Genomic DNA, 25,957 nt, shown 5'->3' with positions numbered 1-25,957 from the left:
TACACAGATACACACAGTGACAGTGCTCCCCAAACAGTGGACCTTACGCCCATCCCACAGGCACTACATAGGCCAACCTATCTGGGAGCTTCTTAACCCTCTGAGACCTCCGTACCCCCTCACCTAAACCCTAAAGGCTCAGACACTACTAGGGATACCTCGGGCCTGCTTGCCAACTCCTCTCTCACTCAGGCCACCACTACAACTTGGAGCCCTGTGTCCGGGGCCCCACTTCTTTTCCTTCCTGATCCTGCCGTAACTCAGACTGCCCACAGCTAGCCCTCCCCACTACACCTGACTCAGTGGGAGAAGGGCCAAAGGTCTCTTCCTCAATCACGGGGAAGTTAGCGGAAGGCAGCATGTACCATATGTGGAGCACATCATCCTTCGAATCCATATCCTTCCTCATTTCCTTGGTCGGTAGCTGCTGTTTAAGTTTCTCCAAACTGAAACAGTTAGCCGGGGTTACCCCTTCAGCCTCCTGCAGTCGAGACGTCAGCTTCTTCGGGGACTCCTCCAACTCTCGCCACAGCCTCAGCAGTTCTGACTCAGGGTTCTTGGCCATCTCAATCTGGGACGCAGTTACCCCACCAGCTTCTTCCACACTGACCTGAAAAGCAGCAGTTAAAGGACGTTCAACCTCTAGTTTTTTCCTCCTGATGACGTCTTCCAGGTCAACTTTCAGTTTTTCCACTTCATTTAAACTCGCGATAGTCATCTTCAGGTTCCTTTCAAGCGTCCGCCTCCCTTTTCCGAGATCTGTCCTCCATTCCTTCACCTCCTCGGGAGTGTAGTCAAACTCCCCTCCCTGGGCTCTCGGTTTTCTGTTCACCTTAGTCAGAACACTTCCTTGATCTTCCCCAACTTGTGAGTCTTCCAATCTTTTCTGAATCGACGTCTTGAGTTTCTGCTGATCCCTTCGAAGGTGGGTCATTATTTCTTCTCGCTGGATTACTTCATCAGTACATGACCGCAGTGTAGTGCAAATCCCCTCTCTTCCCTGTGTCTCATTCAGACTGACGACCTCGGTTTCCATCCCCTGGTCCACCACCGTCTGCCCCAACACCAGGAAGTTCAACTGGTACGTCGGGTCATTTTCCTCACATTGCACCAAACTCCTCCAGCCAAAAACTCCTCCACATTTGACACTTCGCCTCGGTCACCTGGGCTCAGCCACTCGCCTCGCCTCATAGTCCCCCCAGGCAAATCCAAGCTCTAGGCGGTCATCCAGATACACCAAAATGCCACACACCTTCACTTCCCCCATGGTCTTCCTCATGCCCTGCGGGAAGGATGCAGGGGCTCCGGATATGCCCCTTGGGCATCTTTTTGGATCGGAAGAATCCTAGGGAACTAGTAACGGCCGTCTTCGGCTCAACAGCCGCACTCCTCAGGATCTGGCAACATCCACTCCTCAGATGCAGCACATTAAACCACATCACATAATCCACACACACGCTGCCTTCATCTTCCACGCCACTAGGGTCCAGTTGCCGCGACCTCTCTCTCACTGAGGTGTCTTCAGCGGTCAACTCCCCTCCCTCGTGGTGGTTTGGAGCATCTACTAAGAGGGTCTCACCCTCAGCTACTTTCCCCAAGCCGTACCACCGCTGGGTCTCGTTTAAATTTGGTACTGTCTCAAGGCTGCTACACACGTCCTCAGAAGCAACTCGACACGCTGGGTGCCCAGAAAATGCCTCCATGAACTCCAGGGTCATTAACCAATCATCGTCTTCTGGATAACTACCGCCACTAGTACCCAAAGTCTCTGGTGCCCTTGCACCAGAGGATAAATGCCTCTTGTCAAGGATAAGTGCTTCAGACACCGGTTGTAAAACGAACTGTACAACAACTTGACCTGCGCCCCCGGGTCGAGGATGGCTTTAACATCACTTCCCTCTATCCATAACAACACCCTGGGGCGTGGTCCCTCTAAGCCTTCAGGATAGGGTCTTTTCCTTTAGGAAGTTCATCGGTACATTGCTGGGAACGTGCTTCCCCAGAGACCCCAAGCCGTTCCCCCACTGGGCCTCCACTAAGTTTCCCGACACCTCTCTGATCAGCTGAACAACTGAAGGAGGGGCTGATCCCCTGAAATGATCCTCCTGGCACTACAAGCAATTTAGCTGCCCTCCTCGCCAGAGAAGACACACTGAAAACTTTCCCCCCTCTTTCAAATAACTGACAGCTGTCACTACGGTGTAAGTGAACCTGACAGCTCTAACACCGTCACCAGCCCGCCTACTTAAACTTTCAACCAATCCCTGTCGCTCTCCCTCAACCGAGCACTGCCACTCATCTAACAACTGAGAGATCCGCTCTGCCCACGTCTCCGTCCCTCTTGGGGTGGACACTATCCCAAGTGCCAGGCGGAGCCTGCCAGAGCTAGAACATTTATTCGCAGACCCTACCTCCAAATCAGACCACTCTTTCCTCTCTCTCCCAAACGCATGGACAGCCCCGAGTGCCACCTCCAACTCGTCAATGCCAGCCTGAAATCGAACAAAGACCGCACCCACAACGCATTCAGCAATAACCAGCAAATAATCCACAGAGACACACATTACTGATTTAAAAAGGGCACCCACACAGCATACCGGTAGACTCAATCCCGGACGAGCCCACACAATGTAGCCCCTCCTTGGCCACCCTCAGGGTCGCTCGGCTCACTGTCGTCTAGGGAAACAGCCTCGGACCTGCCAAACTGGGTAATTAGTTTGTGTGGATGCTGTGTGAGGTACCCCACTCCACTCAAATAACAGACAATACACCAGATGCAATTAAATGATTTACAGTTTATAGTATATAATTAAGAGAGAATAAAATATAAAAGGAAAATAAAAGGCGCCACACTTATCAAAGTTCAATCTCTTCGTGCACAGAACAGTTGGAGCTCAAGGACCTTCTTCTTCACCCTGCGACCCCTCGGACCACCTCGAACAGCCGCCTGGGACCAACAACGGTAGTCGACCAGACGCTCCACACGAGTCCGTCTCCTCGCCGAACGCCCTCCTCAGGGTCCAACCCCGTTAGCAGACATCACAGCACCTCATCCATCCTCTGCCTCGCTCTCTCGCCCTCTCCCCCAAAAGCCAACACATACAGTATCTTCAAATACACTAAAACCATAACAACTATCCCAATTGGTTAATAGCACCCTCTTATCACACTCTAACCAAAACAAGCTGCTAGCGCAAACTTTCTCAGCGTTTAACACAACGAAGCTGCATTCCCCAGAGTAACATAACAAAGACGCCATTTTAATTAGCCTCCACAGTAACATAAAAGTTGAAACCCCCTTACAATTGTAATTAGCATCATCCACAAAATGCAATACAGTTACTTCCCTAACGATCTTACTGTCTGAGGCTACATCCACACTACACCGGATAATTTTGAAAACACCGGTTTGAGTAAAAACGACAGGCGTCCACACTAACCGTTTTTCAAAATAACTCCATCCACATTAGGCGGATATTTGGGTGAATCTCCTCCTACTGGGCATGCGCAGGACACACAGAAAACAAGCGAAGAGGAAACGGTATACTTGGTGCGTGCTTGTCCAGTTACTGAGTAGAAAAACTTTAAAGGAATTGCTCTTGGCTCTCGCGCAGGAGGACTTAAAACTTAAAAAAAAAACAAATACTGGAGCGTATGGAGGCAACTGACAGGGAGTTCACGGACAGTATGACCCAGCTGATGAGGAACATTGAAAAACTGACTAACTCTGTTGCATTAATAAAGCACCTTGTTAAATGTATAAAACGTCTGCATTAGTGTTATCTTGTATTTCCATACAATGTTACATTAGGCTGTTACACATCTATTGTCAGAGAAGTACTTGCATAAATAGGTAAACCACCTTCATAACAAGCAAGGACAGAAAACAGGGTGAAGTGAGTATACTTATTTACTCAGTAAGCTATGGGTCAAAGTATTTGGTGAGTACATTTCTAACCCTTCTGGCTTCAGTCTCGTCCGTCTGTTCTGAAATTGTTAGGTGGTGGCGTTCAAGAAAGCAACGGCTATCTGTTCCGGCATGTCATGACAGCGTTTTTAAATAGTCAAAAAAGCTCACTTTACAATTTAACTCTCACGCCATTCACACCGACTGCGCATTATAACAGCCGTATGGCAGTGCTTGCGCAGTACGAAGCAGAAGCAGAAAAAAACATTGTTGTTGTGGTGTTGTCATGACAGCGTTTTTAAATCTCTCTGGCTACCCCGTACACACCACGCCGGATATTAAGCGTTTTCAGATTTATTCACTCTGGAGAGTGTTTTCGAAAATCTCTGTTTTCGGGGGCTGAGTTTGGCTGCTCATGACCATGTTCCTTCTTTAAACCAAATATAAATATCAAACAGTTAACAAAATATCTATAGGATTTGCACCCAGCCAGTCGCTGGTAATCAGAGAAAGAAGAGACTGCAAGTGCTGGAATCTGGAGCAAAACAATAAGCTGCCAGGTGAAGCCAGTAGAGCCAGCAGCATGTTTTAAGACAAAAGAAATGTGTCAACATATTGGGTCGAGATCCTGCATCAGAACTAATGGGAAAGGTGCCTCCAATATAAAGTGATCAGGTGGGGCAAGAGTTGATATGTGGAAGCAGAAAAGATTAGGGTTAGATGGAAGACAGATAGAGCTATGTGTGGGGGGGAGGAGTTGGTATTGAAATGGCTAAAGTAGTGCTCATTGGGTAAAGGCTGAGCATCCTAGCACGTAACTAAATAGCATGTTTATTTCGGCTTTTTTCTTAACGAAGTGCTGTGTGCCTCCCCGCTACCGCTGCGTTTTTCGCGGCAATGTATTGGGTCGGCAGCCTGGAGGGTGGGGGCCACTGCATCACCCAGCCTGCGACGACTCAGTCTAACACACCATCATCAGTGTGCTCGGCGCTGTTTTCCCAATTCCGGTAAGTGATACTACACTGTACATACATTATTTCTACTTTATATAGGCTGTGTATTTTTACGTGTTATTTGGTATGATTTGGCAGCTTCATAGTTTAAAGGTTACTGGAGAGTGCATTTATGTCAACAGCGCTTGTGTGAGATTTTCTGCCGAGAGCGCTTCTGTGAGATTTTCGCTACAGAGATCTGTGCAGGCAATCGTTGTAGAGAAGTATTTCTACTTTATATAGGCTGTGTATTTATCATATCATTCCTGCTTTTACTATATGTTACTGTTATTTTAGGTTTTATGTGTTATTTGGCATGATTTGGTAGGTTATTTTTGGGTCTGCAAACGCTCACAAAACTTTCCCATATAAATAAATGGTAATTGCTTCTTTGCTTTACGACATTTCGGCTTACCAACCGTTTCATAGGAACGCTCTACATTCGGATGGCAGGGGAAACCTGTATATGGATTTTAGTAAGGGTTTAACAAGGTGTTTGGTAGGCTTATTCATAAAGTCAGTAGGCGTGGGATCCAGGGAAACTTGGCAGCATGGATTCAGAATTAGCTCACACACAGAAGGCAGAAAGTGGTAATAGATGGAGCATATTCTATGACCAGTGGTGTTTTGTGGAGATTTGTTCTGGGACCCTTGCTCTTTGAAATTTTGATAAATGGCTTGGATGAGGAATTGGAAGGGTGGATTAGTAAATTTGCAGATGACACGAAAGTTGGAGGTGTTGTAGGTCGTGTAGCAGGTTGTGCAGATTAAATCTAATCCAGAAAAGTGTGAAGTGATACACTTTGGAAGATCAAACTTGAAGGCAGTGTACTTAATAGTAGGATTCTTAGCAGTGTGAAGGAACTGAAGGATCTTGGCAGTCCATGTCCACATATCCCCAAGTTGCTGCGCAAGTTGCTAGGTGGTTAAAAAGATGTATGGTGTGTTGGCCTTCATTAGTCAGAAGTTTAAGTTCAAGAGTTGTAAGGTAATATTACAGCTCTATAAAATTCTGGTTAGACCATATTTTGAGTACGGTACTGTGTTTAATTCTGGTTGCTTCATTACAGTAAGTGTGTGAAAGCTTTAAAGGGTGCAGGGGAGATGTACCAGTATGCTGCCTGGATGTTATATGAGGAAAGGTTAAGCGAGCTAAGGAGGCTGACAAATGACTCGATAGAGATGTATAAGATGATACTAATAGAGACTTTTTCCCAGGGTGGAAATGGTTACTATGAAGAGCCATAATATTAAGGTGATAAAAGGAAAGAATAGGGAGAAGGAGATGTCAGAGGTTGTTTTTTTTTAAAAAACACAATGCACATGCATGGAACACACTGCCAAGCAGATACATTAGGGACATTTAAGAGACATGGATAAAAGAAAAAATGGAGGGCTATGTGGGAGGGAAGATTGAGAGGGTTAGATTGATCTTAGGTTGATATTAGGTTAAAAGGTTGGCACAACATCGTGGGCCAAAGGGACTGTGCTGTGCTGTACTGTTCTATAATAAAACTTTTGTCAATTTTGAAACCAGGATAATACTTTCAGCCGGTAAAGTTAATGGAGAACCATAAATGCACTAAAAGAGGGTCAAGCTTATACTTAAGAGTGAAATTTCCTTTCTGAGCATCACCCAAGCTCAAGAGAAACTAGTTGATGTAGTTAACTGACCGTCTGTTTGCAATCCTGCTGCTGTTGCGACCCATTCCTAAACACTTTTCCAGATGAGGAGCAAAGCGGGAAGCAGCAATACTACGACTGCAGTTTGGACATTCACACTCTTTGTTCTTCCACTGGTTATAGACTTGACCAAAAATATCCACACCTGGCTGGTCCACAATTTCTGAAATGCAAAACAAACTTTATTGATTAGTAGACCATGACTAATAAGTGGACTATGCCCTTTCAATAATCATATGTTGTGATGCCAAGCATTTTAGAGCAAAAAATATCTGTACAATAAAATCTGCATTCCACTCTCAATGAAGCTCTGAAAGAACAAAATGATCCCTTTGGGCAAAAACTAGAAATGAATCCCGGAATGGTCCAAGCATATCGACAAGCTTCCTTGTCTTACGCAATGTTACTTCTGGGTTTAAAAAGAAGTGGTTATTTTTTTCAGGACAAATGCTGGTAGATATACAACATATTATGCCCTGAATTTGCCAGGAGTTTACACTGCAATGATGAAATGCCCTGGATGTGAATACATTCTTCGCTCAATGAGGAAAGCTGAGAAGTTCCAGCTACCAGTTTTTACCCACCTCTTCTGCAAACACTAGATGGCTTTATTTTCAAGATGGTGCTCGGGTGCAATGCTCCCTCAGTCAACATCTCCCAGATAGCTCACGGAAATTTTTTTTTACTTCTTTTACATCTGTTTTTCACCTTAAGTGTGTTTCTGGGACTGTTAGAGCCTGTGATTTACAGTTTGGGGATTGTATGAGTGATCCAGCGCTTTGTTGTCTTCTAGAGGACATTCGGATGGTCTCGATGCGAAGAAACTTCGAGATGGGCTTCGAGCTGATGTTCAACTCTGTTTCGCCGTTTAAAGTGTCCATTAATCAGCAATTAAAGCATCGAGGAAGACTGAGACAGCTCTGCCTTGTGTGCTGTCCCTCTCTTTCAATGAATGTCAGTGGTATCGTGGTTCTGCGTTTATGGATTGGACTACTGAATTTATGGACTGAGGACCTTCTCAGACTTATGGTTTTTATATTCTGTGTTTATAATGACTCGCTCCTTTCCATTTTGTTGTTCGAGGGGAGGTACTGGGGGGGGGGAAAGAGGTGATGTTCTGTTAGTTTTATTTGTGTGGGGAAGGGTTTTTTTTTTAAGGGGTCATTGTTCCTGCTCCATCATTTTGTCCGGGGGGGGGGGGTTGGGAGTTGATAATCAGGATGCTGGTTTTTTTGGCATAGTGGGGGAGATATGATGTTTTGCTCTGAATGACTTTCATGTTCTTTGTTTCGTGGCTATCTGGAGAAATGCAAATTTCAGAGATGTACACAGATACATGCTTTGATAATAAATTAACCTTTGAACCTTTATTGGTTCCAGAGAGGCTAAATACTGAGTTTCCAACAGAGACAGCATACATGGTAAATTCTTGCAAGAAAAGAAAATTACCTGGTATATAGGAACCTCAAAAATACTTTCATTTTTAATACACTGTAAATTTTGTGCTAATCACCTATCCCCAGATAATGTGAAAACGCAATTTAATGACAATGGTGCATAGGCATTGTATTGTGAGCAACTGTCAGTGTCATGTGTTAGGTGTATTCAAGGATTAAATAATTGATATTAATGTTTGTCCCGCATTGTTTTTCAGTTAACCCAAAAGATCCTGGGAGCGATTATAAATAGGCATTACAATGAGACCCGTTCTCATAAATTTGGCTGCTCATGACCATGTTCCTTCTTTAAACCAAATATAAATATCAAACAGTTAACAAAATATCTATAGGATTTGCACCCAGCCAGTCGCTGGTAATCAGAGAAAGAAGAGACTGCAAGTGCTGGAATCTGGAGCAAAACAATAAGCTGCCAGGCGAAGCCAGTAGATTCAGCAGCATGTTTTAAGACAAAAGAAAAGTGTCAATGTATTGGGTCGAGATCCTGCATCAGAACTAATGGGAAAGGTGCCCCCAATATAGAAGTGTTCAGGTGGGGCAAGAGTTGATATGTGGAAGCAGAAAAGATTAGGGTTAGATGGAAGACAGATAGAGCTATGTGTGTGTGGGGGGGGGGGGGGGGAGTTGTTATTGAAATGGCTAAAGTAGGGCTCATTGGGTAAAGGCTGAGCAACACAGGAATTCTGGCCTGGCCTAGCCACAGCCTGGCCTGCTGCATTCACCAGCAACTTTGATGTGTGTTACAGGAATTCCATCTCTGTTTGAATGGGGAGAAGGGGTGTGAGAGTAGAGAAGTGTTGGGGTAACAGAGAAAGGTACAGCATCCTTATAGGCTATAGGCTGGGAGAAGGTGAAGTAGAGCTACCTGTTGAAATTGGTGGTTTAATCGCAGATATCGGTAGCTAACTTCCCTGCAGCTCTCACATCCCCACCAACCTCTTTTCATCCCAGGGAGGAGAGATAAAGCGTCCTTAGTTCTCATCTTTCACCCCACCAGCCTTTGCATCCATCAATCATCAATGCCTTTTCTGATGGAATCCCACCACCAGTTACACCTTCCGTTATCCAAACTCTACTTTCTGCAAGGACCACTCTTTCCAAGACTCCCTAGTCCACTCTCCCCTCCCCCTACACTTTCCCCACAACCACAAGAGTTCCAAGACTTACATCTTCACTTCCTCCCTCCCTCACCACCGCGACATCAGCAAGACTCAGCGTAGTCTAGGCGACAGGTTTGCAGGGCACCTGCACTCTGTCCATAATGGCCATTTTCAACTTCCAGCTTTATCTTATTTTCAATCGCATTCCCATACCCTGTCCTCAGCCGACTCTAATGCCACCATGAACCCAGAAGCTAAAGACAAGAATAACTCATATTCTACTTCTGTACTTACAATGCAATGGTAAGAACACTGAATTTTCCAATTTTTAATTTCAAGATTCTCCTCTCCCCATGTTCCTTTCCTATTCTCATTAGTCCTCCCAAATTCTCTCTTCATTTTTTTCTTTGCCTATCCATTCATCCCACCTCATACCAGCTCCATCTGGCCACAGATTGCTCAATTAAGACGTCACAGAATGTGTCCTGAACAAAACACATATGTACATTAAAAATATGGGCAAAAGTAAACATAATAATCCTTGAGCCTCCTTCACCTTTCAATGTCATGCCTAAAGCAATCAGAGCTCAATAAATCCCTGACAATATGTCCCCCACCTCCTGAAAATGATGTCATTAAAATTCTTTGTTCCACGATTGCTGTCATGCAAGCAGTTGCTCTTCACATGTAAAGTTCATCGATGAACGTCAAAATCTATTTGGGTTTTAGAGGTCATTTCAGTTTAGCTCATTACCTGAATCCATCCATATCCCAACAGAATCATTGCTTAATTATTCTGCTGTTTACTGGTGGGGCACCATGACTAATTACGCTGCCCATCCTGCCACAATGAGATCAAAAAACTCAGCAGTAATAAAACCTGAAGCTGGGATTTCCCTGGTTTGCAAGGTTCAGTTTCACATTTCTGACGGCTTTATTTACTAAACCAAGGAACAGGATGACAAAATATACATCATTAATTACATTCATAAGCAAAAAAGCATCCATCAGTCATAATATAACACACTTACCAAAATCCTTCATACTGTCCGGGTCTGTCTCATCCAAAAAGAAATAACCACATTTCACAGCTCGGTGCACCTCAAAGCAGAGTCCCAGGCAAGCATCGTCTACGAGATCAGAATAGATCTCATGAGCTATGGCCTGAAACACAAAGCTCAAAGGTAAATGGAAAGAGATCTACAATAAAAAACAGTCATTAAGGAGGTTAACTGATTTGTCCTCAGACAAGCCAAAGGAAACCTAATAGTCCCACTTCAAATATGCTTTCTTATTAAGGAATACAGTTTTGAATGTTATCATTAGGGACTATCAAATGAAACTTTCACTAAGATACTTAAATAAAAAAATACCTGGGACTTCTTTTTTTTAAAACTCTCCCCCATGGTAAATAGCCTCAATCTGAAGCAGTGGAATGCTGATTTTCCGTCTTTAGAGCGCACACCAGAATGCTCTTATGAGGCTCCTGCACAAATAACCATTTCCATGCTTTGAAGTGACCTCTTAATCACACACTAAATGGGTCTACTAAATGTCACAGTACCAGCGTTTACTGACCCAGTACCAAGTTGCATCATATTCCAATGGCTTTTCTGCAGAAAAGAGCAGCAAACCACTATATAAATAAAATAAATCATTATGATCATGCAGTGAACTGAAAGGTAATGGCATACAGGTTACACATATCTACAATTTTTCTACTTAAATGGCAAAACATCAGGGTAACTATGGATGGCATTCGCGTCACTTGCAAAACAAAAAGGCTGAAAACATGCTGCCAGCGACACTTCTATTTAAATAATTCCGATGGATCATTGTTATCCTGTCCATGCTCGTTCAAAGCCATGCATAATAATGATTCAGGCCATATTCCTGTCTGACATATCCACTCCTTGCTCAGTTTGTTACCCATTCTGACAAGAAAACCAGCACAAACAGCAGAGTAACTGCTGTGGATTTAGCTGTGGTTTGTTTCTCCTTACCTGTCAGCACAATTTGGAGACCCCTATGGTGGACAACATATAAACATAACGCACAATGAAGATAGGAAGGTGTTTGTTTAGGAACCTCAATCTCACAGGACTGTCTCCATGTTATCTGCAAGTTGGTAACCACAACTAAAAATAGTGATTAAAAACTTATGAAATAGGAACTGGTGGAGGTCACATGGCTCCTTAATCTTGTTCCACCATTTAACATAACTGAACTGTTTCATCAACTTCACTCTTACATAACCCTATTACTCTTTTACTCAAGGGTCTACCAGTCAAGTCACGTATTCAATGACTACTCATCCATATATTTCCACTTAGCCAAATAAAATGATTCACAACCCTCAGGATGAAATTTCTTCTCATCTCATACTAAACACTCATCCCCTCATCCTTAAGACTATTAAGTTCAATCACGATGGAGACACCTCATTAAGAGGCCCATCCTTTTGGCAGTTGCTCAGTGAAAAGCCACGTACAGTTTTGCATGAATTGCCGCTTCAAAAACAAAATTGCAAAAGATGAAGCAAAGAAATACACGGAAATCCAGCATTGAAGACAGAACCTTTATTCATTCAGTGAACCATAAGTGCAGCCTCAACATAAAGAAATGTGTGAAAAACATCCAAAGCATTCAACACTGGGACACGCAAGCATGGTAGAGCAATGAAATGCAGTGATAAGAGAACAGAAGAGGGTACTTTGGTGGTGGGGGGGGGGGTACTGGCCTGCTCTGCAGAACTTTCAGGGATAGCTTCAAACTCCATGGCCTGGTCACTGTGCTCTCTGTTCATCTGCCTCTGGTCACGTTTCAGCTGCCTCCAATATTTCTGTTTCTTCTCTGAAGAAACCCGCTTCAGCTTGGGCATGGCTGCAGAGTTCACACTAAACGATTTTCTTAGGAAACAAATTCGCTCATCATCTGTTCTATCAGGTTAAAAGGACAGAAAGTTAGGCCAATCTAGTTCATGCCAAGAAGCAGAGCAAAATTAATTCTAAGTTTAGTCAGTGCAAGTGGCCCACCTAGGCAGATTCAGTTCCCAGAAACTGTTATACACCCAGTGATTGGCACACACTATAAAAACACTGACTAAAGGTAAAAGACAGAATCAGTCATTATACTCACCAATTACTCCAGGGCCACTTTATTTATTTTCCATATCTGAGGAACAGCTGGTATGCTGGATGAATATCTTCACTTTTGGTCAAAAAGAAATCTTCAAGATTAGCTCAAAGTTTTCTTTCCACTGACCCCAGCAAAATTCTAAAATGTAAATAGAAGGTGCTGTCCCACTGACAACCTGCCATGGGATTGTCACAGTGGCAAGTTCACTTCCAAATTATCCATCATCATTGAAGATTATATTCAGGTCATGGAGATCAAGAATCTGTACACTCAGTTGCAGAGAAAAACAGACATCTGCAAAACTTCATGGCAGATTACTAGATGCTTGAGACGGAACAAAGATGGCTTGCTAAGTGAGGGTTTAGTGTTACCCTCAATTAATTGCAGAAAATAAAATCAATGAACTGCAAATTTCTAGGTTTAACCCAAAACTTTTTTTTTGTTTTTTTTAATGCTATGAATAAAAAGTCAAGATGCATCTTTTGTATCAGTGCTCATTACATGTTGTGGAGCACATCCAGAGAGCAATATTCCCTCTAATTTTTTTTATAGTTGCGCGGACCAATCATCGCTCTGTGCAGAAAATTTTTACATGGCCTGAAAACTGCACTGCACTTTAAATGTTTTTTTGGTAATATGCATACTATGAACATTTAGAGTTTATTTATTTATTTATGAAGTAAAATACAAAGAAAAGCTTTCACATTTCGTAAACTTTTTCTCCTTTGCCTTTATTACAAATCCATTGCCTATAAACACAGATGAAAGACTCATCTTAATCCTCATTAGATCATCCATTTCTAGTCTGTTTCTGGGTTTACATTAGATTGAATTAATAAGTTGAATCCACATTGACAGTCAGCACGAGAAGTTTGAAATGTTCCAATGATGTCAATAAGAATTGACAGTTCTTCAAATTCTTCTTTTCTAAGCATGTAGTTCAACTTAATAGAATCAGTTTGAACTTTCTCAAAAATGACAAATTTGAAATTACAGTATTGCTGCGATATTTTTGAGGCAATGTTTTCGGTGTAGTTCAAAATAGTAGTTGAGTATTTTTTTCCGGTCGTACAGCATTCTCCTTTCCAAATTGAAAATTGGTCACATTTGCAATAGCAACAGGGTCAAAAGCTCGCCATTCTCTTAACTCATCGCCAGCAAATCTACTATCCAAGCGATTACACACGCATTGAATGAACTGAATAACAGGCGCACTATTGATGTCAGAATTTACAGAAGCAAGCAGATCTTTCACCTTGTCACTCTAATAAAAGGCATTGCCAAGATACTGTGACCATAACTCGTTAGTTTTTGCTTTTACATACTGTAGTGCTTCAATTGTAATTTCAAATTACACTAACATAAATTTAAAATTATATTAACATTATATTAAAAATGCCAGCTACGCGGCAATAAAAACTACGTGTGTGAAAGCATTTCCATTACTGCGCAGCCGCACACTCATACAGCTTAGAAGGAAAAGTGCCAAAGATGTATTTCAGAACATCAAAGGTTAAAAGACTTGGCAAAATCTGATCTGTAAACAAGATAAGATAATGTGGTCACTTCTATTCCATTTCTTTGATGTCTTAGGATCACTCCAAGCCTTTTTACTTGATATCATCAGTCAGAGGTGAAATACAACAGGCAAAGACGGGACAAAATAAAAAGCCTCTTACATGAAGAAGTGTGGTTGAAACTGAGGTATAAGAAGAAACGCACAGGACTATCCAAGAGTAAGATTATCACAAGGATGATTGTGAACAAAACTTTCTAATGTCAGAGATATTCTAAAGTCAAAATTAATGCTGTAGATCATTATTTCAGTGCTGTAAAAGACCATCACCATTAACATCATACTTATAAGTGCCTTTGGATCCTCTAAAAGTGGTGTCCTGGTGAGGCTCAGCTCCCCAGTAAGTTCAGACACATTCCTCTATCCAACTCCCCTGACTGCATCAGGCATGAAATCAGTGTCTTATTTAAATCCTTCGTCAAAATTCATTCTTGAGTGCATGACGTGCAGATAGAATTGCGGTCAATTGTTAACACCAAGAGTAACAGACACACCAAGAAAGGAAAGAGAAGGAAGAAAAGACAATTAATGGATGTATTCAAAAGGCTCAAAAAAACAATGGGTTATCAAGGAGGTCAAACACCACAAAGGAATTGGGAGCAGTTTAAATTGAAAGGGGGACCTGAAACAACATCCAAACCCCACAACAGATAGCAACACATACACCTCCAGCTTAATCTGATGAAAACAGAAGATTATGCTTTAACATAACCTGAAATAAACCATCCATTTGGTATTCTTGAAAAAAATGTTCTATATGCATAACGTGCACATTGATTGTACGTACTTTCTCAATGATCCCTCATGCATTCCTTCTAAGCATGGAACAGATACATTTACCAGATGCTTATTCTAATATTACACAAAGACATTATCATTCATTAGATAAATACATCCATGCACCACTAAAACCAAGTATACAATCCACGCCCTAGGACAAATTCCCAAGTCTCTTTACCTCGGATTTGCTGTTCTCCAGGCCAGGTAACGACATTTCTTCCATTTTCATTGGCAATCAGTATTGTGTGCTATTTTCTTTCTACATAGTAATGAGGTGGTCACTAAGAATACTGAGAGAAGGTAAATTGTTAGTCGAAAAAGAGCACAGAAAATTGAAATCTATACTTAAGCAGGTAAGACTAATTGGGGGGTGGGGTTGTGGTTTGGTGGAGAATCTGTTCAACTACCAGTCTTCAAAATAGAATAAGCAAATATAGTAAGCTCGTGTATTAATCTTAATATATTCTTAGTTGATCTTATGCTCAATATTTACAATATACTGAATTATAGCTGTATGTAAAATGTAACTATACTGAAATAGAGAATAGATCATAATTGAGTCAATCTGAAGTATAAAGCGTCCTGCTGAAGGGTCTCGGCCTGAAGTGTTGACTGTACTCTTTTCCATTGATGCTGCCTGGCCTGTTGAATTTCTCCAGCATTTTGCGTGTGTTGCTTTGACTTTTGTAGTTTTTCAATGGAAGGCAGCTTTTATATGCTGCAATGATATGAAAGAATATTCTACCATTACCTGTACATCACAATATATCTGAACTGCAGAATGAACAAGATACCTCACCTTGAAACAATCACTTCCCACCAGTGGAAGTAGAGGATGTAGGTTTAAGAGAAGTATGGAGGGCTATGGTTCTGGTGCGGGTTGATGGGACCAGTCAGTTTAGCATGGACTGGATGGGCCAAAAGGCTTGTTTCTGTGGTGTTCTCTGACATGTTCTTGCCAATGCTCTGTTGCAAAATTGTACTAATAGTAACTGCAGGATTCGACCCCAAGTCAATCAATTATTAATCACATGGAACTGGAGAAAGCAATTATTAAAACCAGCTCTGAGGAAAGATCACTGACCCAATATGTTTTCATAAATGCTGCATGAATGGTCAAGTTCTTTCAGCATTTAATTTTTTCTGGATGTGGAAGATACAGAAATTTATCAGAAATCTGGTAAACTGCCCCTGATTTTAGACGATTCAGCACCACTCCTAAAGCATGGTTTTTGCACACTAAAACACCTTGGACTACAGAAAACATGTGGGAACGGGCAAACCCAGATATGCCTATAGACACCCAAAGATGGTAATCAGGTGGAATATTATCATCAGAACTGATTAAAATTATGTGCAACACAAGCAGAACATTTCAGTTGACATTTTAAAGATGTAGAACCAGTTTTTCTCTTCCCTATCCTGAAAACAATCTGGTGTGCCACTGTTGTGTTCAAAGCCAGGAGTGTGATCTCACTGAGCAACTGATTTTCTCCACCGCCCCGGACACCTCTTTGCCTGCATCGCAGGCTGACTTCCAAATAATATCTGCAAGACTTCTCCAATTCCCCCCACCCCCTTCTCAGATCGCTTCCCCTCAGCCTGGATTCAGGAGATCCTGCATTCTTTAATTTTACTGATGCAGTTTTAGTCTCGAGATCCCTCCCCATCTTTTTTAAGACAGTACCTGCAGACTCACTTCTTCAGCTATCCTGAACATCCATCCCCAAGCTGAACCATACCTGGGGAGCTCTCTCAATTTGTATCCCTCACTCTTGAGATTGCCTCCCACAGATGATCTTCTCTCCTCCCTTAAGGTCTCTCCTCTTCCGATCTCTCAACGTAACAGATTTCTCTTTCCTTCCACCATGCCACCAACCCCTTACCTTGTCCCTTCCTCTGGGTATACCTGCAGATGCCTCTCTAGCGCCACTGCTCCCGGACCAATCAATCTTGAATGGTGTAACTCTGCAGCCAAGGATCCATCTTCTCTAGAGCCCGGCAGCGCCCCCGACCCCACGGCCCTCCTGAATCTCGTTCGTTTTCCCAAGCAGTCGCTTCCGATCCGCACCCTCTCTCTCCTTCGGCGCAATCGCACTTTTAAACCCAGGCTACCATTTCATGCAGTGAGGCACGTCGAGCCGTGACACTGCCTGGAGGCGTTGCGATCCGGCTCCCTACCCTCGCCTGTCTCCAACGCTCCGTAGGTCCCACCGTTTCTACCCAGGCCGCGTGCAGCGTAATCTGAGAGCGGAAGCACGTCACCAAGCATCCCGCAATTGACGGCAAGACTGGCCAATGGACGTTAAGACTTCGCGGCGCCGGACCAATCGGACGGGCGGCGCTGCTGTCTCTCGGGGCCGTATCTGCGCGCTACACTGCGCGCGCCGGGAGTTCGCCTGGCCCTTCCCGAAGTTTCGCTTTAGAGGGAAACGGTCGCTCCTGGACGGAGAGACTAGTCTCTCTCCCCCCCCCCTCCCTCCATCAAAAATGGAGCGTCCCAGACCTCAAGCTACGTCCTATTCCTATAGTTTCCCTCTTCTTCACTCAGTCCTCATTCAAGGAGGCGGTTTGGCATTCGATATTGCCGGGCTTGATCTGCAAAATCTCGGTCTCCGACCTACCACACCACCCGCCCATTTTTCGGTCGCGCGACCTATCACGCCACCCGCCCCTTTTTCGGTCGCGCGTGAGTTGGCAGTTGAAGCAAACCTCTAGTGGGTAGTGACATTGCACCCCCCACTGGGACTGTAGTTCCACTCTCTGTCTCTCGCCCTCTATCATCGATATTAGGACTTTGCAATTAAAAGTGTTGAGCTTATACTGTGAAATAGCCCCTTATTTCATAATTGCGTTCCTAATAATACGTTTCCTTGCTTCTAATTGTATTTTTAAGATGTGTTTCCCTTAATTAAAAAGAGAAATGAGAAGAACATTGCTTTTCGTTTAAGATAGCGGGTATATAGCATGAACAAAAGAAAAGATTTTTGTCTCATGAGGTACAAACCTTTCCTTTTATCGACCGTTAGGTGTCAATTTAAGGTTTCAACAAGGGTAAAAAGTTAGATTTTACATCTGAAACAACTAGTCTTTTACAATATGTTACCTTGTATGGATGGCATGTACTACGCAAAAGTACATTGGCTCAAACGTTGAAAACTGATTCTGCAAAATATTAGCAATAGGGCCTAATCTCAAATTAGATCATTGTAGGGAGCCTTTTGAGATACCAGTTTTAAGGATAGGCTTTAATTGAAGCAGTCTAAATGCAGTGAAAGTGAAACAAATGCAAAAACCCCTGAAGACATAGCAGTGTATATCAAGGGCCACAAGTCAGATCGAGTCTTTACATCAAGAAAAATTATAAAGTGGCAACTATGGGGGGGGGGGGGGGAGGAGAGAGGGGAGAAGAGAAACAGTCAGAGGTAACAAAACAATAAATAGGTGAAATATGGATCTTTAACACAAAATTAGCTTTTAAATTAGGTCTCCAGCCAATTGTATTTGAATTGTCAAAACCAATTCACTATAGTTCATGCAAAATTCTCTTTATGCTGAGGTACAGCCTAGGATGGATTGGGACATATCATCAGTAGTAACCTGGGGTCATCAGATATTTCAGGTCTTTCAACATCAAACACTCACCTAAGCAACCCAGCCAGGGTTGGTCCTTGGCTTGGGTCCTAGCAGCACTTGTTGGTGGGTCATAGGCATCTAGGAGCTCATTCAGCAGCCTCTGATGAGCCTGGTGGCCTTCTTTGCAGCTCTCATAATACTCCTACACCCCACCTCTATAGGCTCTCATCATGCCTCCTCCTAACCCATTACTGGCACTGCTCTTCTACGTCCTGCTATTTGGCTTTCTTACATTCAAACACCTCTCCATTCTGGTCATCCCATGGAACTGCCAGTTCTGCCATGACCACCTGGTTTGAAGTAATTTAACATCAGACTGAAACTGGATATATTAAATAGGAAATAAGCAATAAAGGTTGACAGGGACTGGGGCTCTTATCAGCACAAGGAATGATATTTGGGCCTAACTATCTTAGTCCACACTGATTTTTGTGATGGAGGGATTGGAACATGTTCAAGTTTATTGACAATGCAAACATAGGTGTGATACTTAACCAAGGGAAATGCTCACAGTCTGCAAAGGAGTGAATAGATTAAGCGGCAAGAACATAGACATTATAAACATGGAAGAAAAAAAAACTCCTTAAATTTAAGATATACAGCACAGAAACAGACCCTTCTCAACTATGCCAACCAAGCAGCCTGTCTAAAGTAATCCCAAACAAGGACTCTGCAGCTGCTGAAAATAGCATTATTTAAACTAATCCAGTTTGCTTGATTTTCACCCACATTTCTCTATTTTCCATAGAACATAGAACAGTACAGCACAGGCCCTTCAGCCCACAATGTTGTGCTGACCCTCAAACCCTGCCTCCCATATAAGCCCCCACCTTAAATTAGCCCCCTTAGCCCCCACCATGTGAATTAAATGCAAGAAATATTGATAAGCTTTTTCCTAGACAAGAAATTAAGCAGATAATTGGGTTATAAAAATACTTCTAAAATTATTAATGACATTGGCTACAACAAACTAGAGCACACTTCTTAATACAAGGCATGGCCAATCAAGATGCACTGGACTGATGTTGCTAGGGCTGGGTAGTTCTTTGGAGAAAAGAAATAGGTGTTTAAAATGGAAGCAAACTAATTGAGCAGTTATTGATCAGCTTGCTACAGTTAGGAGGATTTTTTTCTTTGGGTATGGAATTCCAGCACCATAAAAGTACTCCAGAATACAATGCCTGCTCTAGGACTGAAATGGAGAAATGAGCTCAGATTTTGAATCTTTGGAATTCACTACAATAGGCTGCAGTAGCTGTCTAGTCATTTAATATACTCAAGAGGGAGCAATAAACTTATGTACACAGAATCACAGAATACTGGAAAAGTATGGCAATGTAGAATTGGGTAGAACAGTTTTGATCTCATTGAATGGCAGAGCACTAATCTGCTTCTGCTGTCATTTTTTATTGGCAACGGTTCTGCCTCAAAAGAACAATCCAGTTCTAGAATTCACCATTCAACTGGATCGTGATCATCGTCGTAACTCCATTATTAGTATTCCCTAATAAGCAGCTCCACTTCAATTTTAAAAAAACATTCTTGAAATAACCAATCTAAGCAACCAGTGCTGAGAGACATCTTGACTTCTGTTACCCTTGGGCACTTGCCTTGCACACCCCACCCCCCGCCCCTCATGGAAATATTGTTATAAACATATCAGTTCACTATCAGCCGTATTTGGGCAATTATTCCTGTCATTTAACACTTACTCAATTGTTATTGGCATTCTAGGCTGATAATCTTAAACAATTTCGGTAGTTTAACTATCAGCTGTTTCCACACATTAACAGCAAGATTGGACCAGTATGGATTTGAGCTCCATTTCACACAGTCGAGTTCTGGTTCTTGTCTCGGATGTTAATGAAACATTGACCAACATCAAACTATATATTGTTTCTAGTCAGGGAATCCTGCGAGAAAGTCATCCAAATACCCTGGCCACATAAAGAGGCATTTCCACACACCCTTTCACCACTTGATATTCAGTGCATTATTAGCTGTACGTTTCTCATGGTAGAAAAGCTCAGTTCTAAAGTCTACAATGTGCACTTCCATCATGCTCAATTATTCCTGACCCTTGGTCCGTACTGTATACCCAAAGCAACCTCCCCCCATTCATAACATGTTGCACAAGAGCAAGGTTGCTCATTTCTTGTGTTTTCAGTTAAGACCTTGTCCACTCTCCTCTATATTATTTCAAATCCATTGCAGGAGACTGGATAGTCCAAAACACTTATGATCTATGAGTATTTTTTTAATCCTCATCATGGGCATTTTCATTCCAATTGCATCACGTTTGAACAGTGACTAAGCCATCTTCTCTGCACTGCAAGGCTGCACTGGCATTGATATAGGTTTTAAAACAGAAATAACAAGGATGAACTGCCCCCCCCCCACTGCAGGTTCTAAAGAGATACTATATTTCAGCAGTAATTATTCAATAGATGGCAATTTTATATTTAATAAGTTATCAAATTTGAGTCATTACATTTGGGTGATCTTTGAAATTCTGCTCCCAATTGCAGCATATATTTAAGATTGCCCCACAAGTGAAACATTAAAGGAACCAGCTTGACAACTTTGGCAAAGATGAGAACACTCAAGAAAAAACAAGTGATTTACTTACCTATCTATTTCACTTGGTGACAGTTTAGAAAGTGGCACTTAGATTTCCCCATATAAACTATGAGCTCAGCAGTAATATAGCCCAAATATGGTACATAATTTCATCTATATAGCACAATGCTTTTCATGTTGACTTCTAGCATCTCAACCATATAGCATCAGCTTTTATTTAAAGATCAAAAACATAGCATGAATGTCATTAGGACTGCCAGAACTTATTTACCGTCCACAATTACTCAAAGGAAATTAGTGAATCAAGTTTTCTTTAAAAAATTAAATTTAAACTGGGAATTAATAGCTAATTATTTCATTTAAAGTAAATGTCATTCAAACTCGGTGGTCCAGAATCGTGACTGCTGTTCAACTAACTTAACCACTATACCCACCACAGCAAATGTTCCTAGCGCCAGAAGTTGGTTATGCAATGAAAGGGAACACAGAAATTACAGCTTCTCTGACCATGTGTTTTCAACAATTATTTCTCACCTTGGATTGGTGAGTGGTTAATAGATGTGCAATCCATTGAAAATTGGAAAATATGCTACTTAATGTGCTCTCATTTTGATCAGTGTGCACATGTATTTCACTGCAGTGTTCATGACCCCATATTTCCCAATGCAAGTTCAAATAATTCTATTCACCTAGCAAACAAGTTCTTATTTTTTTTTAATGGTTATTGATAACCACTTGAACAAAAGGAACGCTTTCCCTATAAAATGTTTCAGAAGTTCCAACATCAAATTACAAGAATCTGCAAATACAAATCAGTGAGGCATTCTCTCTACAAAACAATCTTTAAATATTAGAAAAATTTCCAGGTCACAGAAGCTAAAAGTAACATGGTACGTATGGGTTACTAGGACAGCTTCACGGGAGTGCAAAAACGCACTCATTTCACCTCTTACAGTACACACTCCCAGTGCTCCTGGCCTTACTGTAAGAACCAGAAAATAAAATGAAAAGTAAAGTTGCAAAATACAAACATTATATACAGATACCATACATCCTCATTCAAATCCAATACAAGTACAACAGACTACCTCTTTCAGTATCCTTTAAAATAACACCCACCCTCTTGTTCTGAAATTGGGCACAAGCTGAAAAGGTATTCAGTGATGATCTGGTGTTTATGCAAAGCTGCAGTTGGAGGAAGGCTCAGCTGCATGGCATTCTTCCACCACCCCCCCCCACACCCCCCTCCAGATTTTACATTGAACTCTCATTGGTTTACAATGAGATCACACAAAGGGGCAAGAGGGCATGTTTTGGTTGCAGAGACCACAAGCTCTCTTTCTCCCTCTCCCTTTTCAAGCTGGGTCTAGAAAACATACTCACACTTCCTGTACCATGAAGCAATAAAATTTTTTATCCTCAAATTTGTAATTATTCTTCAATTCTGCTGTGCAAAGAAAACACAAACAGTCTTGCCATGGGTTATGCAAATAAAAGTGCTTGTATAAATAAGCTTGTATTTGTGAAAGAGATACTGCAATAGTGTTCCAAACCCAAGTCAGCTTTGCATGTGACCTGACTTCAGCAGCTTTGCGCTGTCTCTCTTGAAGGCCTCCAGGAATAAAACCTTTCAACTCTACAATTCAAAGGAGGATGAAACTATCTAGTAAAACTTAACAATATGCTTTGCATTTGGTTTCATGACTAGAGTTAATGTACATTCCATTCAGAAGTGACAAAACAGAATCTGAAAATACAAAGCTATTTGCAGTCTCTGCTGCATCTAGAACATCAAGATCAACTTCCACCAATATTGTGACACTCCCAAGTCAGATTGACAGACTAAAATTATACAAAATACTTCAGCCTCTGCAGTTACATCCTCCATAAGTTAAACACTATAAGGAAAGACTACACATGCAGAAAAATAAAGTAACCAGCAAGAAGTGTGTTAGAAAGACAGAGTCTTTTGCAATCTTGAAGGGCACTGGGCAACAAGAGCACATTTCTTCCATCTGCCCGAAAATGAATGAGCAACTGCTTTGGTGCAGTCTTCTCAGTAACATCGTTCACATTACTAAGAAGATTCCATTCACAAAATGCCAAAACTGAAACCTCCCTTAAAAACATTCCTTTGTATTTACAAACTGCAACATCACAAAATACTCTTCACTGATTCAGACTAGCATACTTGTAGACAAGCTCCAGCCTGTTCCATTGTCAGATTCATCCCTTATGCAACAGAGGTACCAGGGTAGATGACTTTGGGGAAATATTGAATAAATAGCTTCAATGCTTGCCATGTAATCACCCTGTTTCTATTCTCCTTAACCACAAAAATTGTACAAGGTACCAGAACTAGAACCATGAAAAATGAGGCAGAAACCAATTTCACTGTAATATTGTTAAAAATTCAAAGCTTTTGTGCCTGGCAATGCAAGTATGAATGACCTGATAAACCAAACACTTAAATACCGAGTGACTTCACACAACACACAACTTTGATCTTGTGTGCCTAAACTTAGAGAATTTTCATGTTAGTTTAAGAAAAAAGGTTCAGAATGTCACTCATTGGAGGGTCACACAGGCGGAGGGCAATTTCTGAATAATTTGTAAATAGGATTGTTCCAGTTAATTTAAAAAAAAAACACCAATTCTTTATTTGGTCCATTCTTACTTGCATCACTAGTGGTTTTCAAGGAGCTTAAAGTAAATCAGGTCAAGTCCAGAAAATTCGTTCCACAAAACTGACTGGACCGGACTATGATGGCTGGATCACATCAGATTTAGCATTTCTGCTTCTGCCACTTGTCTCTCAAACAGTGCTGGTAGTGGGCACGAGGGCTCATCTTTAGGCCCCTGATATTTTCCAGTACTGCCTGGAAGATCAAAGCAGAACACTTCAGTCAGAGTCTGAGTCAGAGGACTCTTCAGATGAAGAAGTGCTGCTGCTGTCGGATTGGTTTTCATCTTCCTCTTCATCCTCATCTTCATCTGCATTCTAGAAAATAAGTATGGAAATGGTCAAGTGATGGTTTGCCAGTATGACAAATAGCTCATGTGTGAAGAATTGATTCTTCTGTAACTGATTCTCCTTTGTAATCTATTTTGCACATCACAAGCAGAATTTTTAAATTGGTGAAAATGAGAAATTAATTTAACTATCGCAATCAGCTGTAAAAGTTTTCTAATATTCCAAATATTTGTTCCACAATCAAAATGGCTAGGCTGCCGAAAAAATTAATTCCTTTTATCAGCAGCCACAACACTGGAATAAAAAAACAGCTACTTCCCTTCAGCCACTCTGTTCTTGAACCTGCACAACCCTAATCACTACCTCAGTACAGTAACATTGAATACTTTGCACTGCAATGGACTTTATCTTTTGTTGTTCCATGTGTTCTTTCATGTAAAATTGTGTACAATTTGCTTAATTTAGATTTTTGTGAATGTTGTGTATCTGATGATACATGCCTGTGATGAAAGCAAACTTTCCATTACAATTTGCATACACTTAAACATATGACAATAAACTTAACATTAGCTACCAAGCATACAGTATTGGATAAATGAGATAACTTTGGGACATGGAGCATGAATTTGAGAGATGGATTCTGCACTATTCTACTCAAGCTTCCGTGAGATCCCGCATTTCTGAATCTCTCTCTAGTACTCACAATTTGTGACTGAAGTCATGCTCCCTATCCATCAACCAGTGGCTGCATCTTTAGCCACTGTACTTCATATTGTGGCAAGTCCCCCCTACCTAGGTTTTAAACCAGAATGAGGACTATGCTTACAATAAGCACTGAGGGGACATTCATACAGGTATTGGCTATATTCAAACTATGTTGAGATGGAGGGAGCATTCTCAATCCATTGGACTGGCTCAGGATATTTCAAAAGGATCTGAATGCATTACCTCATCTGCATCATCTTCCTCTTCACTCTCTTCATCACTGTCTGAACCAGAGGAATCATCAGAATCTGAAGAATTGGCCTTTTCTTCCTCATCATCCTCGTCATCATCATCCTCATCAGAATCTTCCGTTTCCTGCAACAACCATTAACAGCTCAGAATATGTACACACTTCAAATTAATCCTTTCACCCTCCTACTGCACATTTTCATATTATAAAGACCAGAGACATGTTTGAAAGTGCAATATTAGCTTTCGTTTAGAAAAAAAGTTGAACACTCAATGGAGAAATACTTCGAAGTAAATAACCATTTTTTGCTGAGCTACAATTCTCACTAAACCAGATGAACTAACACATTATGAAGCTCGGGATAACTGATCAATTTTACTTCATTAACACTGCAAAATGGGAATGCACTTCACTGTGCCCACCTAGAGCACAGCCCACATATGGGGTTGTTATTCCATTTAATTAAATGATGTGCAGTGACTTAGATATCTTCCTGCCCAATTCAGTGTTGAACCATCAAGAAAGAGGAGCACAAATCTGGAATTGACAACAATGAAATGCCTTGAGGACATAGAGTTGGATGGCACAAAACTTCCTACAGCTGAAAGTTAAAGTCTGAAGTTGTCCTGTTTGTGCCCGCCCCAACTCCAAAGTGATTACTAACAGTCTTGGTGACCTGTCCACCCTTGTCAAACCCCATGTCAAAAATCTTGGTGCGATATTTGATTCCGCCTTTAAGTCTGACAAGTTAATGCAGTAGTAAAAGCCAGTTTTTTCCAGCTTTGTACTATTGCCAAAATCAAGTCGTTTCTCTCTTTCAAAGATCTCAAGAAAGTCATCCACACCCTTATATCCTCCCGCTTGGACTACTCCAGCTCCCTGTATACTGGGATTAGTCAGTCGTCCCTGTCCCGTCTGCAACTGGTCCAGAACGCCGCAGCCAGGCTCCTGACAGGTGCTCGGAAGAGGGACCATATTACTTCTATCCTGGCCTCTCTCCACTGGCTACCAGTAGGGTTTTCAATTGATTTTAAGGTCTCCTGTTTGTTTATAAAGCCCTAAGTGGGCTGGCTCTCCCTTATATCACAGACCTTCTAACTCCTTATTCTACTTCCAGGACCCTCAGCTCGGCTGACTTGGGTCTCCTGGCTGTCCCGCGATCTAAATTTAAGTTCAGGG

General features: G+C 41.8%; 2 protein-coding genes across 7 annotated transcripts in view; both read right to left on the bottom strand.

The window, feature by feature from the left end:
* The window catches only part of atxn7l3a (ataxin 7 like 3a), a 65,923-nt gene extending 48,685 nt beyond the window's left edge, over window positions 1-17,238 (bottom strand). Inside the window, exons 1-4 of one of the 3 annotated variants that reach the window (XM_072248680.1) lie at window positions 16,520-17,238; window positions 14,812-14,923; window positions 10,171-10,303; window positions 6,574-6,745 (exon numbers count right to left, since the gene is read on the bottom strand). In XM_072248680.1, coding sequence (XP_072104781.1) covers window positions 6,574-6,745; window positions 10,171-10,303; window positions 14,812-14,862 — 356 coding nt within the window. In that variant the 5' untranslated portion in view covers window positions 14,863-14,923; window positions 16,520-17,238. Of the gene's footprint in view, window positions 1-6,573; window positions 6,746-10,170; window positions 10,304-11,879; window positions 12,079-14,811; window positions 14,924-16,519 lie in introns of those variants that run through there. The other 2 variants (XM_072248679.1, XM_072248678.1) reach the window with 2 other exon arrangements.
* A 624-nt stretch (window positions 17,239-17,862) lies between these two features.
* The window catches only part of ubtf (upstream binding transcription factor), a 74,822-nt gene continuing 66,727 nt past the window's right edge, over window positions 17,863-25,957 (bottom strand). For all 4 annotated transcript variants that reach the window (XM_072249369.1, XM_072249371.1, XM_072249368.1 and 1 more), the window contains 2 exons: window positions 24,772-24,903; window positions 17,863-23,850 (listed from right to left, as the gene is read on the bottom strand). In XM_072249369.1, the coding sequence (XP_072105470.1) occupies window positions 23,752-23,850; window positions 24,772-24,903 (231 nt within the window). In that variant the 3' untranslated portion in view covers window positions 17,863-23,751. The remainder of the gene's footprint in view (window positions 23,851-24,771; window positions 24,904-25,957) is intronic.

This window comes from Mobula birostris, chromosome X (genome assembly GCF_030028105.1).
Source record: "Mobula birostris isolate sMobBir1 chromosome X, sMobBir1.hap1, whole genome shotgun sequence".
Classification (NCBI taxonomy): Eukaryota; Metazoa; Chordata; class Chondrichthyes; order Myliobatiformes; family Myliobatidae; genus Mobula; species Mobula birostris.
Note: the sequence above shows the minus strand (reverse complement) of the source record. Positions and strands in the feature narration are given on the sequence as shown.